Below are 16,710 nucleotides of genomic sequence, written 5' to 3'. Positions count from 1 at the left end.
CTTCCAGCTAATAACCACGTTAACCCGCAGCTTGATTTTTCCCAGTTTCTCTTTTGCCCGCTCGGCAGTGCTTGCTTTTTCATTGGCCACCAGCCTTGCGAGCAGTGATCGTCTGCACGTGGTGGCATTTGTGCTGGCAGTGGCAGTCCAGGACTTCTCGGGTCGAGCAGCCTCTTCTGCTTGCTGCAAAGCACAGCATGATTGTGGGAACGGTCCTCTTCCAGTCTAGCAGCTACGGCAAAGAGGGCAAGCTGCTCTGCTGCCTTGGCGAGGAGGCGTCTGAGCCTGGCGTGGGTTTCACAGGTATGATGTTCAGGGATGTAATGCTGTGCCGTCCCTTTCCTGTATTTCTCCGAGTGCTTCAGGGTGGATGTGGGTCCTTTCAAGTCTATCTTTGTCTTGTAGGATGAGACCAGCCACGGGCAGGACTGAGATTGCCTGCTTTTAGGATTATTGAAATGCTTCATTTTTATGAGCAGTTACACAGTTAGTATTTCAGAAAGAGAGACCACTTCAGCACTTGATTCTAAAATAGTGTAAACTACCTCCTGCTTTTGGACTGAAGAGATTGGTAATTGTTGTGTTGGCAGCACAGGGTGGGGGACAAAACACCCCTTACATGTTGGCTGAATAGGAAAAGCATGCATATCCGGAGAGAAGCAAATTGTATTGTGGGAATAAAGAAAAGGAAAGAGATGGATGAAGCATAACCTCCTCGCATGATTGTGTATTACTTGCACACTAAATGATGATGCAAGTTTTCCATTGTATAGGAAATGAAAGTGGCAATATATGAGTTAAGGTTAACCTTTAAAAGGAACTGATATAAAACAAAACTTCCCAGCTCATTTCCTTACTCCTGGTGTGAATAAAGCTTGCAGATTATTCAGTTGGAGGGGTATAATTTGTGATATGCTTTGGCTATCTTAGTTTCTTTAATGAGGTCTATGTGATTATCATGTTTCACTGACCTTACGTATCCTTTACGTATTGGATGGTATAGATCCCACACTGTATTGAGCAGCATAAGTTATTATGTAATAATAACCTGCAATAGGTACTTTTATATCCTGGTAGATTCCCCTTTAGTAGATACTGGGTAACCTTTACAGTTACTTAAGCATCCAAGTTACTCTCAAAATGAAAGTGAAGGAAGTTACTGAGACATGAACTCTTAAAAGCATTTGATTTTTAAGTAATGTGATTTTTAGGTAAGCAGTATAGCTAAGTGATTGAAGCTCCTCATCAAACATTAACTTCTGCTGGCTTTTTTTGGTCCATAAAGCAGGTGTTAAGGACATGTGCTAGCCTCCCAGGCATTCTCGAGGAAGCGGTAGTAGTCCCACAACTGCTTTGAACCCTCGCTGGCAATCCAGCCCAGCACCACAAATGGTTTCATGTGGGCAGAGCTGCTTCGCGCTAAGCAGCAAACTGGTTTTGCCTTGGCTAAAGTGCCCGCTGCTGGGCTCAGTGTGGGCAGGCTTAGCTGGTCATGGGATTTACTGCAGCAGCTCTGAAGCTGAGCTGATACAGGCTGCTTCAGGCTTACCCATCGAGTGCATGGTTAAATGCTTAATTCTGTGCTGTCTGTTGACTAGGGTTGAATGCTCAGTTTGTGAGCTTTTCTGGCTTGAGAAAGAGACTTAAAGTATGCTTTGATTTAGAACAAATGTATATACAACACCATTGAGGTGTTTTGGAGCTGGAAGGTTGATATCTTTTGGAAACACTGCCTACTTTCATGTTTGCTCCTTAGCAGAGATGCGTAAGTTGGGTTTCTTGTATAGCACATTGCTGAGTGACTTTGCTTAAGGCACTGAAACGCTTTCTCTTACACAAGTCACTGTAGGAGTATAAAGAATGTTTTATTTAATTAAAAATGTATTTTTACTCCATGAAAAGAGCTGGATTTAGGAACTGGTGTTCTTTCCTGGTGCTTAAAAACTGGACATGCATATGCACACACGCAGTGTTAAAAAATCACAGTGGGATGCTGGCAGCCATGCTGTAAAGTAGGTAGTGGAGCAGGCATTGGCATTTCCTCTCTTTTCCGTGATAGCACCCAGTCTGGTGGGTTAGTATATTGTAAAACTAATAGCAGTTGATAGGAACAAGAAGCGTATGTATATATTGCACCTGCAGGCAAGGAGATTAAAGTAATGACATGTTCATAGCTTAACCAACTCTAGTCACTTCTGTTCTTGCTAGGAGAACCGTGGTAGGGTGCTACTTTGGCAATGCTCGGGAGGTAGGTTATTAAGTAATTGCAAGGTGAGCAGGTTATGCAAGCAGAATAACTGAATGATTACCAGAAACGCAGTCAAAAGCCACTTAGCAATGTGTTTAAAAACAAAACAGAACAAACCTCAACCATTTACTTTCTCGTGTACCTACAAGACAGCTGAGAAATTACATGTAGATGTTGGGAAACCCTCTACGTCCTAGTTTTCCAGGCTTGAGCTCTATCCTGTGACACAGATTTGGCATATATTTGCCTGTTACTTGGCACAGGCCTCTTCCTGTTTTGTGTCTCACTGACTTCCCAGTTTTCCCATCCTGTATTGCATTTGAGCTCTTTGTTCCCTTTTGAAGTGCCTTATAGCCTAGCTCCCTCTCACAAATGTAAATCTCTTGGGTGTTTGAGGAGGGGGTGGTTACATGCACATATTCTCTGGCAGTGGTCTCCTTAAAAACAGCCTAAGCATGACTTCTCAGCCCCTCAGAAATGGGCCGAAGCAATTATAGTAAAGTGAAGAAAGCCTCCAACTTTTTAAAGATGACTTTCTATGTTTGGTGCATTTAATGAAATCTTTTAACAGTATTTTCATAAGTAAGTTAAACAAGAGAATTTGGAAATATATATTGGGACAGGAACTTATATCAGTTGTGCCACCAGAGAAAATATTTGTATCTTTACACCTTCATATTTTTTTGCCCCCTTGAGCAGCCTACGTATATGAAACTACATTATTGCTCTTTCTCTTGTCTTAATACTGAAATTTATTCTGCTACATGTTCCTGGAAAACCTCTCTCTGGGTTAGAAAGGCAATGATGGTCTTGGCGTAACAGTACCATGAAGTGTTCATACAGTTTTGCTTTTTACTACAGTTCTTTCCAAAACCCCGTGTATTTAGATTGTTTTTCATCATCACAGGACCTGTGGGGACTTTTTTCTTTTGTCTATAAAACATGTCTGATTCTTTTCCTCACTCCCTTCTACTCTCAAGTTTTGCATCAGTTGTCCTTTGAAAGAGCAAAACAGAACTGCCTGGGTATTCAGAAACACTGCTGCTAAATACCTAGCATCATCCTCACTACTTTCTGTCCCTATCAGCTTTCCACCTCGTATTTACACGGTCTTGAAATGTATTATAAATCACCGTCATTCCTGCTAATACTGAACCAGTTACTGTCCCAACCTATAGATTCCATGTGTGCCATAATCCAGTCTTGTCTTACCTGTATTTGTAATGTTGGTTTCAGATCCAAGCTATCTACTTCAGCCACAGAAATGATGAAGACATAAACCACAACATTTCAATTTTGAAAGGTTTCCTTTGCTACTTTGCATAATAAAAAAAACGCTTTTAATTTCTTACCCATTTTTTATCTGTGAATGCTTAAATACTTTCAAATAGAGGTGTATGTAAATAGAAGTATATATAATAATAGAAATATTAAATAGAAATTTTATATACATAGCTTGCTACATGGTATGTAGGCAGTTAATCACCTTCTCCAGCCCCTGTTGGAAGTAAACTATAGAATCAAGAGTCAGCAAAGTGGGTATTGAAAACCACCGATCTAAGATGTGCAAATGTGGTGTTCCTTTTCCATAAAGGCCATATTGTGCAGTAGGACCTTCACTCTGCTCTATTCTGGGTTCTGATCTATTTACAATTGTACACAAAGCAATTTCCTCTTCTGTTCTTTCTTCAGAGGCCCTGCACCGCCCCTATGGTTGTGATGTTGAACCCCAGGCACTGAATGAAGCCATCAGATGGAGCTCCAAGGAGAACCTGCTTGGAGCCACTGAGAGCGATCCCAATCTCTTTGTTGCACTTTACGATTTTGTAGCAAGCGGTGACAACACGCTCAGCATCACCAAAGGTAAGGCTGTAAATTGCAGAGCAGCGACTAGGTTGAAAACTTAGCAACAGAAAGTAGAAAAGCAGAATTCTTCCCCCAGTAGGAATAGGAATGAGTGCAGTTAGAAGAGGTTATTCTCTAAACTGATGATTATAAGCAGACGGTCTCTCTCTCACTTGTGTTGCAGAGACACCTGCCGGGCAGTTCTTCTAGTACAGACACAGCTTTGTACAACACTGCCCAACAGTCTAGCCCAGCTACAGTTGTTCCTGTTCTAGGCTCCCCAAATCACTGTCCCTGAGAGACACCTATTTTAGGGAGAGGTAGAGGAAAACCTTTACATTATTGATGATAACAGAATTTATCAGCACTTTCAACTGTGGCAAAATCAAGAATTAAGAATTGCACGGAGATCTTCTGTTTCTGTTCAGTACATATATCAGAATATGGAACTGTTTTAAAATCACTTGCCACTTAAGGGTTCAAGGAGGAGACAAACCTCATCCCTCCAAGAAACTGTTTCTAGTCTAAAAAGCTGGACTACAGGAAGCTTTTCAAGTTCATCACTCATGCTGCAGTAAAATAGGGAACAGTATCCTAAGTAGTCTGTCTGAAACGTTACTTCATAAATACTCTGTATATAGCAGCGCAGTTATATCAGCTGCAGATTTTTATTGTTAAGCTACAAACCCAGGCTTAGTCAGCTGATAGTGAGTGTCTCTCTTAACGAGACCCAACAGATTGCACTGTGCTTATTTTGCTTTTTTCTTTCTGGTCATAGGTGAGAAGTTGCGAGTCCTGGGTTACAACCAGAATGGTGAATGGAGTGAGGTACGTTCGAAGAATGGGCAGGGCTGGGTACCAAGCAACTACATCACACCAGTGAACAGCCTGGAAAAGCATTCGTGGTACCATGGGCCAGTGTCACGCAGTGCAGCAGAGTATCTGTTGAGCAGTCTCATCAATGGCAGCTTCCTAGTTCGTGAAAGCGAGAGCAGCCCGGGGCAGCTATCCATCTCGCTCAGGTACGAAGGACGTGTTTACCACTACAGGATCAATACCACCTCAGATGGAAAGGTAAGGATCTCTGGACGATGCTGTGGGGAGAGGAAATAAAGATATTAATTAAGAGATGTTGCAGGATCTCAAGTTGCAGGCTGTCAAGGAGTGTGCGTGAGAGAAAAGAGGTCCACTGGTTTATTAATATGAAAAAAGAACACGTATGCCAAGAGTTTGGTGGTAACTCATCAAACACCACTTTGGAAAAAGTGCAGACAGTACTCACCCTGGCTGAAAGTAGCTAGGGAGCAAAGCAGCTGTGGTTTGATGTGGTGGTATCTTTCTGTTGGTTCCTTTAGAACAAGCAGAGCTTTGGTATGTCAGTGTTTTTAACCTTGATCAAATAGCAGTATGTTGTGTCGAGAGATGCAGAAACAAGCCTTGTGCTTGGCTACAAGTGTTCCAGTTTCCAGCGTGTAAAGCACAAGGCAGGAGACAGCACTGCTCTCAAGTGATAGCTTATATCTAGCTGCCTTCAGCAGGTAAAAATCCCACAGATTAGTATTTAGTTGTCCAACAAGATGAGAACAAGTACTCTAAAGTCTGGTTCTCTGATTATTTTTTTTAAACATATAAGAATGTTTTTACTGTACCTTTTTTCCAGTGTTCCTGAAAGCTTCCAGGAGCTTAATTTAAGCAGATTCCTGGTTCTTTCTTAACAGGTATATGTGACAGCAGAAAGCCGTTTCAGCACTCTAGCAGAGCTAGTGCACCATCACTCCACAGTAGCAGATGGACTGGTGACAACTTTGCATTACCCAGCACCCAAGTGCAATAAGCCCACTGTCTATGGAGTGTCCCCCATCCACGACAAGTGGGAGATGGAGCGGACTGATATTACCATGAAGCACAAACTTGGGGGAGGGCAGTATGGTGAGGTGTACGTTGGTGTCTGGAAGAAATACAATCTCACGGTTGCTGTGAAAACATTAAAGGTGAGTTTTCAGATTGTTGTGCACTGTTCATTTAGTCACCGTTTATGATAAGCATAATGAAGTTGTAATGGTCTCAATTATACCACCTAGTGATAGGAATATCGGAAAATGGAGTATGCTGAGCTGCATAAAGTCTATGCTTGAGAGTAGCTTTGCAGAACAAAGGTAGCTTATCAAACTTGCACCAGTGCATGTGGCTTAGAAGCAATTTTTAATTTTGGCCCAGCAAGCACCTGCAGGAGCTGCATGTCCAAGTTGGATCTGTAAAAATGGTTACCAAGTCCACGTCCCTTCCCTCAGAAGAGCTGTGGAAGCTTTAAGAAATCGAAGGTGTTAGAAACGCATTCTACAACCTCTGCTCTACTCCTGGAAAAATTTAGCTTCTCCATTTATCTTGCTTTTCAAAGCCTTCTGTTTGTTTCAATATTAACAGCTACAGTTCTACGTACCCCCAAAGAAAGGGAGCTTTCAAGCTTCATTTTCATAGCTAGGCAGGGAAAGTAAGTCAGTAATCCTGAGACTCTTCCTTCTCACCAGCCACAGCTGCTTTGGTAGCCACACTAAGCTACCAAACGAGAAAGCCTAGTACCTTCTGTGTACTGCAAATCTGTCACTTGGCCATGCTGCAGGCCAGCCAGGCAGCTTTTCAGGGGTGTTATATTTTGCTTTGGTAAAAGCAGAAACAGTGGAATGGAGATAAGTATGCCAGCATTTATATTCAGCTTGGATATGTGGTGTAAAGCAGACTTTGTTCGTAAAGATAAATTTTTCCCTTCTTTTGCCTCTCTGTTTATCTAGGAAGATACCATGGAGGTGGAAGAGTTCTTGAAAGAAGCTGCTGTGATGAAGGAGATCAAGCACCCGAATCTAGTGCAGTTGTTAGGTTAGTGAAATATCTTGCTCTTTGTTCTTTACTTGAGTTTTCACCAAAATGAAATCTGTCTCATTTAAAAGCAGTGGCAAATCAGGTTATGGGGTGGTATTTTTGACAGCTTACTCCTTTATGTAGTATTGGAGCCAAGATAGACTAATTTTAAATAAAACATCAAATATAGTCACGTACATTAGTAGACAACTTTGCTGTTGAGGCACAACTATGCATTATATAAAAGTTTGCAATATCAGACTCCTGTTAGTTTGTACCCTTGGCCTTAGACATGCTCCAGGCTTCAGTTTTCGGGGCCAGATTCCTTTTCTGCTGTGTTAAATTAGATTTACAAAATTATTTTCCACAACTGACTTTTCTGATAGAACAAAATTGTAAGAAAATTCAAAGTGAAAGAAAAAAATTATATTGGAAGCACAACTACTACATTCTTCACACATCTCAAATCAGAGACTTTTATAGAAAAAGCTGCTGTTTGAATAGAACAAATCAGTCTGTAATTAAGCAGAAGACAACCAGATCGCTGCTGCTATAAGGGACCCTCTGTATCACCAAATAAGTACATGGGATCAAGGCAGTGGAGATGCAAGTCAGATCAAACAGCACACGAATGGAAGAAATCTGCAGGCTTTACAGCTTGGCTGTGCCCCGTTTATCTCACTGGCAAATGCATGATATGATGATCACTATTAAATAGTCTGCATAGCTGTTAATTCTTACATGTACAAAGATTCTTGAGGAGACACCCTAAACCTTTACTAGTGTTTAATTGCCTCTGGACTTTTGTTGCTTTCAGGAGCAAAGCTGTCAAGCCAAGCCTAGGATGAAAGGAGAAATGTGAAGAATGTGAAGGCTTTTAATAACAGCAACTATTCTGTACCCATTTAAAAAATGTGTGTCTGCCCAGCCCTGTCTGCTTCCAGGAGTAGACTAAAAGATTTCTCATCAGAGAGATGCGTTTTTGCTCTTTCTGGCGCTGTTTCACTCCTGTATATGCGTAACGGTATAAGCAGGCATTCAGTAGTGCTGCACTGGGAGTTCGCAGAGATTTGACATGAGTATCCTGTTGCCCTCCTCCTCCACTAATACATAGTTTGTACATAATTGCAATGACTGGAGCAAGTAGTCATCTGAGGAATGTGTGAGAATGCTGCTTTAGGAGCAGGTCCCACCGTGCGGATCGCTTACCCCGCTAGCGCACATGGGAGTGCTTCGCATTACTCTGGAGTGACACTTCAGTCTGGAAGTCTTGCCAGTTGATAGGTACCTACTTCCGGTTGGCTACTCTTAGCTTTATGAAGGAAGAAAAGCAAATCATACGTGTTCAAAAGAACTGCCATTTCATTCTGTAACCCTGCACAGAACAGAACTACTCCTTCATGTATATTGTATAGGAATAGCGGCGCTTTAATAGACATGTTTCTCTCAATCCATAAAGTGGATAGGCAGATAAATAGACAGAAGCACTGAATTTTTAAGGTGGGCTGCATTGATCCAGGTCTTGTAGATGGGAGTTTTCAATTTTCAGAGAAACACTTGCTGGTACAAAATGCAAGAAATGGATATTAATTCAGGAATAGTGGTAAGCTAGGGAAGAAAGCGAAGCTTTATTCACAGGCTCCCTCCTCCTCACTGATAGGTGTATGTACCCTGGAGCCACCCTTTTACATTGTGACAGAATACATGCCGTATGGGAACCTGCTAGACTATTTACGGGAATGCAACCGGGAGGAAGTGAGTGCTGTTGTGCTACTCTACATGGCCACCCAGATCTCTTCTGCTATGGAGTACCTGGAGAAGAAGAACTTCATTCACAGGTGCGTGAAGTCACAGTGAGCTGGTACAATCGCAGATTGCAACGATGAACAGGCCGCCAGCATGGTGGCCCAGGAATTCTTCCTTTTGGGGAGGTTTCTTCCAGAGTTAGATTTCACACTGAGTTATCCAACGGCTGTTCTGGTTTCAATACTGTCTTGCAGTAACTTCTCCCCGTGACTTTTGTAGCAGACTTACAATCTTGTGCCTGACTGCCTGACAGCTAGGAAAGTTGGTGGTGTCCTATTCTGATGTACCGCCTTTGTGCAAGACATCGTCAACCCCAAGTCCTATTTTAATCCAGTAAGATAAAGCAGTGCCATAAAGCTGTTACCAGCATGTGATGAGCTGCTAAGCCTATCCTATTCTTAGGAAACATAAACTTCTTGTTTTAACAGCTACTAATACTGGAAATTTAATAGAATTTCAAGAATGAGCCCTAATCGTGACTTACCTCATTGACTCCTAAGAATAAGTCCACTCAATTTCTGACACTGTGTAGAGCAAAACTCACATTGCCTTTACCTGCTGTATAAAAAAGAGTGCTTCCCAACTCATCGGAGAGGCACAGGCTATGCAACCAGGAGACTGTATGCAAAAGCCCTACTCTTGCTCCAATAAAGGAGTGTGCTTTTTTCCTTTGTACAGGGACCTGGCAGCACGGAACTGCTTAGTTGGAGAAAATCATGTGGTGAAGGTGGCTGACTTTGGCTTAAGTCGACTTATGACTGGAGATACCTACACAGCTCATGCTGGAGCCAAGTTCCCAATCAAATGGACTGCTCCTGAGAGCCTGGCCTATAACACCTTTTCAATAAAATCAGACGTGTGGGGTAAGAAAACTCTGCTTGGGTGTTCTATTCTGTTTCATTTTGTTTTTCTTTGCCAGCCTAGACAGCAACTTGCTTTCTGGCCTGGGCCGAAACATGGGTAAGAGATGGTCACATGCCAGGCCACAGCTTCATGAATCAGTAGTATTTTTAGCATGTCATGTCTTCACCTGGACTGGCCTGACATATCTGCAAGAAAGAGATGCTGCCTTGAGCTGCATTACACACCACGATGTAAATGAGCAACACAAGAAGAGGGCAGACTTATGACCAGGAGTTTTGTTTTCTCTTTTTGCAGCCTTTGGGGTGCTGTTATGGGAAATTGCTACCTATGGGATGTCACCATACCCAGGAATTGACCTCTCTCAGGTGTATGATCTGCTGGAAAAGGGCTATCGGATGGAACAACCTGAGGGGTGCCCTCCAAAAGTTTACGAACTGATGAGGGCATGTGAGTATCTTCTTCCAGCTTGAGGGGCAAAGCCTGGAGGGGTGGGAGAAACCTGTAGTTAACCATAAGCCCTTGCTTCTTATGTGCTATTTTGTTAGCTAATATGGAAAAGGCCCTATCACCTGAGATGTACCTGGTTACTGATGCAAAATGAGTCTGGTCTCACACTCAAAAACTGTCATCTCTGAGTACAGCTAGAGCACTTTGTGGTGAATTGTACTGCTATTTTGTGAGTAGGACTCTTAACTATGGAATCACCAAATTAGAAGGCTATTTAGTGCTCTGCAAACACAGAACCCATGTGGGAAACATATAGCTGACAAGGCTGCACAAAATGCATTCTCCAAACATGCTACTTAGCATTGGCCTTGAAAACTTCTATAACAAATTGAAAATCTACTAATCAAGGCCAAAAGATAGTGTGCAACAGGAAGAGAGCAGAAGAGTTTAAGAGCATTGCCAATCTCCTTCAGTCCCGCAGGAGCAGAGAATATATGGGGCAAAAGGCAGAAGATCCTGTGGGGCAAACCAGGCCATGCTGTTGAGTCAGATAAGCAGCTCTGAGCAGAGAGAGCCTGTCAGTGTGACCAGAGTAGGAGAAGACTCCTTGGTGCTCATGCAGACAATCTGTGTAGCCCTCAATGTACAAGACAGACAAACCAGGGCTTAAGGGGTCCATTCTACAGCCTGTCTCCAGCGATGCCTGATCCCTGGCACAACAAAGTCAGGGTGAACTTCAGTCATGAAACAAAGAAGCTGAGTAATGATGAAGGCTATTGCTTCAAAAACCCTTCAGAAAGCTGACAAAAGCCCAAAAGCAGGGGATTCGTATGATATTAATGCAGCGCAATACGAACAGAATGCCAGTCACTTTCCAGACCCTATGGTGATATCGACAAACGGTGCTTCCAGAATACATGCCCCTGGTGCAGATTTCTAACTGCAGAAATCTTGCTTTTTGTCACGTCATGATACCCTTCCATAATGTTTCAGGCTCCATCTTAGATCAGTGCACTCTCTTCCTCTTTCCCCCACAGGGCACGCATATTCTCCTTTTGGAAGGCTCTGCTTGAGTTTCAGTGTTAAGAGCGTATGAGCAGAATGTTACCTGGAGCTTTGCACACACAGTGTCTGTGTGTGTGTGTGCAGTCTGTGACTGGATTAGCTGTGGGCAGTCCACACAGCCAGGGTAGCAAACCTAGAAATCTCTTTTGCCCAAAAAATTCAGAAAGAGGGATAGGGAGATCAGAAAAAAACATGGAGTTGGCAGAGAGCTGGGGTTTTCAGAATTGGTTCCTTCCTCTCAGGACCTGTTTGTTAGGATACCGTAGGGTGACTGACTGCTGCTATGAATTAATACCTGTGAATGACTCTAAAACCTGTTTAATAGTAGGAGATCAGAGTGACTACAGTTGAGAAAGCTTAGGTGTTTTCTGTCTCCTTAGACAGAATAAAAAATTACCTCCTACCCGTTTCGGGCACTGAGACTTACTCTTTCTCACATTGCAGGCTGGAAGTGGAACCCACCAGACCGACCTTCCTTTGCTGAGACCCACCAGGCTTTTGAAACCATGTTCCATGACTCAAGCATCTCGGAGGGTGAGAGCCCCAGTTGCATTATTTCCAAAACAGTACTGGAGTTTTTCTCCCAGAGTGCTTACGTCTTACAGACGGGCTCTTAAGGCTTATCTGACAGCAGTGGGGGTTGTGATGAAGCTTCATTCCTTACTTAATTTGTTAACCGTAAGTGGGTAAATACATTCTCTTACTTGCTGCAGAAATCCTGAATAAACTTCAGAGGTACACCAGTGCAGGGGACAGTATAGTAATTCATTTGAGCACTAAGATGCCAAAGAGTTAATTTGAAGAATATTGTCTCCTCCGTTAGAGGAAGCTCTTGTTTCCCAGACTGAAAAGTAACGAATAGTGAGTGATGCTGAGAGAAAGATGTATGAATATCACAGTCCATTGTTGACTGCAGTGATTAGGTCATTAAACATTATACTACCAGCTTCCATTTTTAAAAAGTGTACCTTAATCTCAGGATTTTCTACTTAGCAACTTCTAGGAGCAAATCTGTGCAACTCAACTCTCAAACCTAATCAAGTAGGAGGTAAATGCTGGTAAGAAGTGCGATAGGAGACAGCAGACAAGCAGGACTGTCTCACCATCTTGGACGTTTTTAAATTAATTATGAATCTGACCCATCCACTTCCTTACTACAGAAAAAACACAGCAGATCAAATTCTACTGGGGAGGATCTGTAACAGGCGTATTGAGTGGCCCACACAAATGCCAACATGGGTGTGGCCAGGAAGGGGGGCATTTTTGGTGTGTTTCTTTTCAAAAAAATCACATACCTTGTATTGATGTTGGAAAGAAAACATGCAGTCTTCATTTCTACTAGGGGGGTGCAGTGGTTTGCCTCAAGTTAAAGCAGCTTAGATCCGGAAAGGACACAACTTTTGGGGGATCCCAGCAGCATCAACAGGAGGCACCTTAATCAGAAACAGGCAAATGCATTCAGTGCTAGCTTTAGCTCTTGAGCAACCCGTAACTCAGCAGAGAGCTGGATTCGTACCAGACCTCTTGTACAGATCCTACCACTGTTTTGCTGTGGTATTTTTCTCTGAATTTATAAAGATGTAAATGCGTTGGAAAGGATTATGAAAAATATCTTACCCTGAATACCTCTGGACTTGAGCAGAAACTAAATTAATAAACTACGTATTTCTCAGTCATGTATCACTTCTTGACAGCCTAGGTTTGCAGTAAAGACCCAGATTTTCTTCTTCATCTGCAGGTCTCTTAAAACTATTCCGTTTTTATTTTCTTTACCTTACAGAGGTAGCAGAGGAGCTTGGAAGAACAGCCTCCTCCTCATCCATCGTTCCTTACTTGCCCCGGTTACCCATGCTTCCCTCCAAGACTAGAACATTGAAGAAACAGGCAGAGAACAAGGAAAACATTGAAGGAACACAAGATACTGTGGAGCACTCGGCTTCCAGCTCAGCACCAGGTATGGGCACTGGGACAGTGGCAGTGAGGCCACGTGTTCTGGGATAGGCTTGCTGCTGCTCTAAATTGCCAGAGAAACAGGAGGAAACAGAACAACGGGACATGAGAAGGTGCTTTGTGCTGCTCTGTCATTCGGGCTCTTGGCCACCTCAGCAGCCCAATTATTTACTAGCAAATAGAAAACACTGCAGCTTGTTCAATGTTCTTTTAGTAAATTCCATTGTAGTTTTTTCCTTTAGATTTGGGTTTGATGGGTTTTTTTCAAATGACAGCTTGAAAAACTAAAGTTGACAGTGCAACAAGACATTGTCTTTTATACTCGTGGTATTTGGGGAAGGAAGAAAAAACCTACAGGAAGGGAATAAGAAACTGGAAGAAAAGAGCAACTTCACTTTCTCCTGAACTGTCTGCTAAATGGCCTCCACAGTATACACAACAGACAAGTCATGCACGCAGAAGTGGGAAAAAAGTTTAAAAAAAAAAAAAAAATCAAAAGCACACCAGCCTCGCACAAAAACAAAAGTGCTGCTAACTTCCTCTCTCGGTCTATCTCTGCAGAACCTGGGCAGCTAAATATGCCAGGCCCATGAAGCCCACTGCAGGATAGGGAGGTAGAAATGGAAATTGATTTTGCAGATTCATAGTTGTTTCTTCTGTCTAGGTTTTATCAGAAGCACACAGCCAACAAGTGGGTCTCCTGCACTGCCTCGCAAGCAGAGGGACAAGTCACCCAGCGGCCTGTTGGAGGATGCCAAAGAGACCACTTTCACCAGGGACAGAAAAGGTGGCTTCTTCAGCTCCTTTATGAAGAAGAGGAATGCTCCCACACCTCCCAAGCGTAGCAGTTCCTTTCGGGAGATGGAGAATCAGCCCCATAAGAAATACGAGCTCACGGGTAACTTTTCATCTGTTGCTTCCTTGCAGCATGTGGACGGGTTCTCTTTTGCTCCCACGCAGCAGGACGCAAGCCTGGCGCCATCCAAGTGCTATGGTGGGGGCTTTGTGCAGAGGACCTTCTACAACGATGATGGCATTGGTACCAGCAGTGGTGGGGGCATAAGCACTGGTGGTGGGTGGTCGGGCATCACTGGTTTCTTTACACCACGCTTGATTAAAAAGACACTGGGTTTACGAGCAGGAAAACCCACTGGCAGTGAAGAAGCTTCAAAGCCTTTTCCAAGGTCAAACTCTACATCTTCCATGTCCTCAGGGCTTCCAGAGCAGGATAGGATGGCAATGACCCTTCCCAGAAATTCCCAGAGGTCAAAAATCCAGCTGGAACGGACAGTGTCCACCTCCTCTCAGCCCGATGAGAGTGCGGGGAGGGCCAATGACCTGCTTCCCAAAAGGTGTGAAGAAGGCCCTGCTTTGACCAGAGAGAGACCAAAAGCAAAACTCTTGCCGAGGGGTGCTACGGCACTCCCTTTCCGGACCCCCTCTGGATCAGAAGAAAAGGAGGGTCTGGGGCTAGCAGCAGGTCCTAAGGGCAAAGAAAAAAACAGTGGCTCACGGCAAGGGGCCCATGAGGATGGTGAGAGACCGGGGTGGTCATCTCCAGTAAAGGCTGCAGCAATACTTCCAACCACTCATAACCACAAAGTGCCAGTCCTGATCTCACCCACTCTAAAACACACTCCAGCAGATGTGCAGCTCGTTGGCACAGACTCTCAGGGTAATAAATTTAAGCTCTTATCTGAGCATCAGGTCACTTCTTCCGGCGACAGGGACCGGCCCAGACGGGTAAAACCAAAGTGTGCTCCACCTCCACCACCAGTGATGAGGCTCCTACAACACCCAGCTGCCTGCTCAGATGCAGCAGAAGAGCTGAGCAACGTGGCGGGAGCACAGCATGGACTGGAATCAAGCGAAGGGAGTAAGAAGGCGGCGGCGGCGGCAGCAGCACCTGTTGGTGGAAAATCTGGGAGGCCCATGATGCCTCCACCTCAAGTGCCTCTGTCATCGTCTTCCACCTCCCCAGTGAAAATGGCCAACGGCACGGCTGGCGCAAAAGTAGCGCTAAGAAAGACCAAACAGGCAGCTGAGAAAATCTCCGCAGACAAAATCAGCAAGGAAGCACTGCTGGAGTGCGCAGATCTTCTCTCGAGTGCCATTGCCGAGCCGACACCAAACAGCCAGCTGGTGGACACAGGGCACCAGCTGTTGGATTACTGCTCAGGCTACGTGGACTGCATCCCCCATACACGCAACAAATTTGCCTTCCGGGAAGCCGTGAGCAAACTGGAACTCAGCCTGCAGGAACTGCAGGTGTCCTCAACAGCTGCTAGCGTCCCTGGGGCAAACCCCGTCCTTAATAACTTATTGTCATGTGTCCAAGAAATCAGCGATGTGGTGCAAAGGTAGCTACTGTCAATCTGGGTAAGAGAAATACATGTGGGGAGGGGGGGACACGTTTTTTCTGTACTGATGCTTTCAAAAGGAAAGACTGATACTTGAGTATGTGAAGTACCTCAGATCACTGAGTTCTCCTCACGTTTACAGTTTCATCTCAAAAAATGGGGATGGAGAGGGTAGATTAAAGCTGTAAGGGGGCAGAACATCAAGGATTTGTCCCTACCTAGTCAGTCTGATCTGCTTGGTATGGCAAGGGATGGAAAGTCCTTGCTCTTCCCTTGGAGAGGCGGGAGAATCGATGGCAGGTTCTCACTTTGGGAAGGATGGTTTGATGCGTGATAGCTGGAGTACTGGAGTGGCTGCAGGCCACTCAGCCATACGGATCCTCCCGTCTGCACTAATGCATGCTTTGGCCTCCTGACAAGGCAAAGGAGAGGCACTGGGGCTCCGTTGGTACCAACTGCCGAGCAGTCTGAGCTGGAGTAGCTCTGAACGGGGAGGTCGCGTGCGGTTGGGGGAAAGGTCTCTAATGCACTGACAGTATTCAGAGCTGCTGGAGGTGGATGCACTAGCCCAGATGGCTTACTTCCACAGTGCTGTTGCTGCTGTAATAAGAACTGCAAAATTAGTTAATATATGAAACTATCCCTTTTCCCTCCTGTCCCCCTCATCTACCACATGTTCTCATCTTTGTTGTATCGGAAGCGTCAGGGATGCCGGGCAGACTTACTTACCACTGGAATACCCTCTTCCCCACCACACAGCCTTCACTCAGCTGATACCTATTTCTAGTGGTCTAGCACAGGTGCTGCTTGATGGTCTTTTGTGAGTAGTTTGGGGCTCTTGCACAACTTGCCAGTGGTGTTACTGGGGTGGGTGGGCTGTGTTTTGTTTGGGGTTTTTTTTTAAGCTCTAGATTGTTTTTAACTTGTTACCAGGTTGACTCCCTAATTCAGTTTCATCACCTTGAGGACCCATGGTAGGTAAGGCAGAGCCTCTGCTACCCCTGGCTGTTCTCCACATTCCTTTAACAGCCACAGCACTGCAGGGCCAGCTGGAGAGCCAGCAAGTACAACCTGGCCCGCCCGCCATGTGCCCTCGCTGCTGCAGGATTCCCTGGACCGGTCCCTACTCTTGGCATAACACTTCATGCTGATGGCTTCCTGGGCTTTGTTCTAGTGCTTACTGGTCTCGTAGGCTTTCAGCTTCCCTGCATATGAAGGTGACTAGATATGTCAGCACACAGGGGAATCACAGCCATCTTTTTTTTTTTG

The 16,710-nt window shown here is 44.4% G+C and overlaps 1 protein-coding gene across 4 annotated transcripts in view; it reads left to right on the top strand.

Moving 5' to 3' along the window:
* The window catches only part of ABL2 (ABL proto-oncogene 2, non-receptor tyrosine kinase), a gene marked incomplete at its 3' end in the record, with an annotated part of 45,266 nt that extends 29,821 nt beyond the window's left edge, over nucleotides 1-15,445 (top strand). The window contains exons 2-12 of one of the 4 annotated variants that reach the window (XM_082003226.1): nucleotides 3,941-4,111; nucleotides 4,872-5,167; nucleotides 5,812-6,084; nucleotides 6,883-6,967; nucleotides 8,610-8,787; nucleotides 9,434-9,618; nucleotides 9,914-10,066; nucleotides 11,576-11,665; nucleotides 12,912-13,085; nucleotides 13,746-13,979; nucleotides 14,295-15,445. In XM_082003226.1, coding sequence (XP_081859352.1) covers nucleotides 3,941-4,111; nucleotides 4,872-5,167; nucleotides 5,812-6,084; nucleotides 6,883-6,967; nucleotides 8,610-8,787; nucleotides 9,434-9,618; nucleotides 9,914-10,066; nucleotides 11,576-11,665; nucleotides 12,912-13,085; nucleotides 13,746-13,979; nucleotides 14,295-15,445 — 2,990 coding nt within the window. Of the gene's footprint in view, nucleotides 1-3,940; nucleotides 4,112-4,871; nucleotides 5,168-5,811; nucleotides 6,085-6,882; nucleotides 6,968-8,609; nucleotides 8,788-9,433; nucleotides 9,619-9,913; nucleotides 10,067-11,575; nucleotides 11,720-12,869; nucleotides 13,119-13,745 lie in introns of all 4 variants that reach the window. The other 3 variants (XM_082003225.1, XM_082003224.1, XM_082003223.1) reach the window with 3 other exon arrangements.
* Between the last annotated feature and the right edge of the window lie 1,265 nt (nucleotides 15,446-16,710).

This window comes from Phaethon aethereus, assembly GCF_964289735.1.
Source record: "Phaethon aethereus genome assembly, chromosome: 8".
Taxonomy (NCBI): domain Eukaryota; kingdom Metazoa; phylum Chordata; class Aves; order Phaethontiformes; family Phaethontidae; genus Phaethon; species Phaethon aethereus.
The sequence above is the reverse complement of the archived record's forward strand: the minus strand, read 5'-3'. Positions and strand labels throughout refer to the sequence as shown.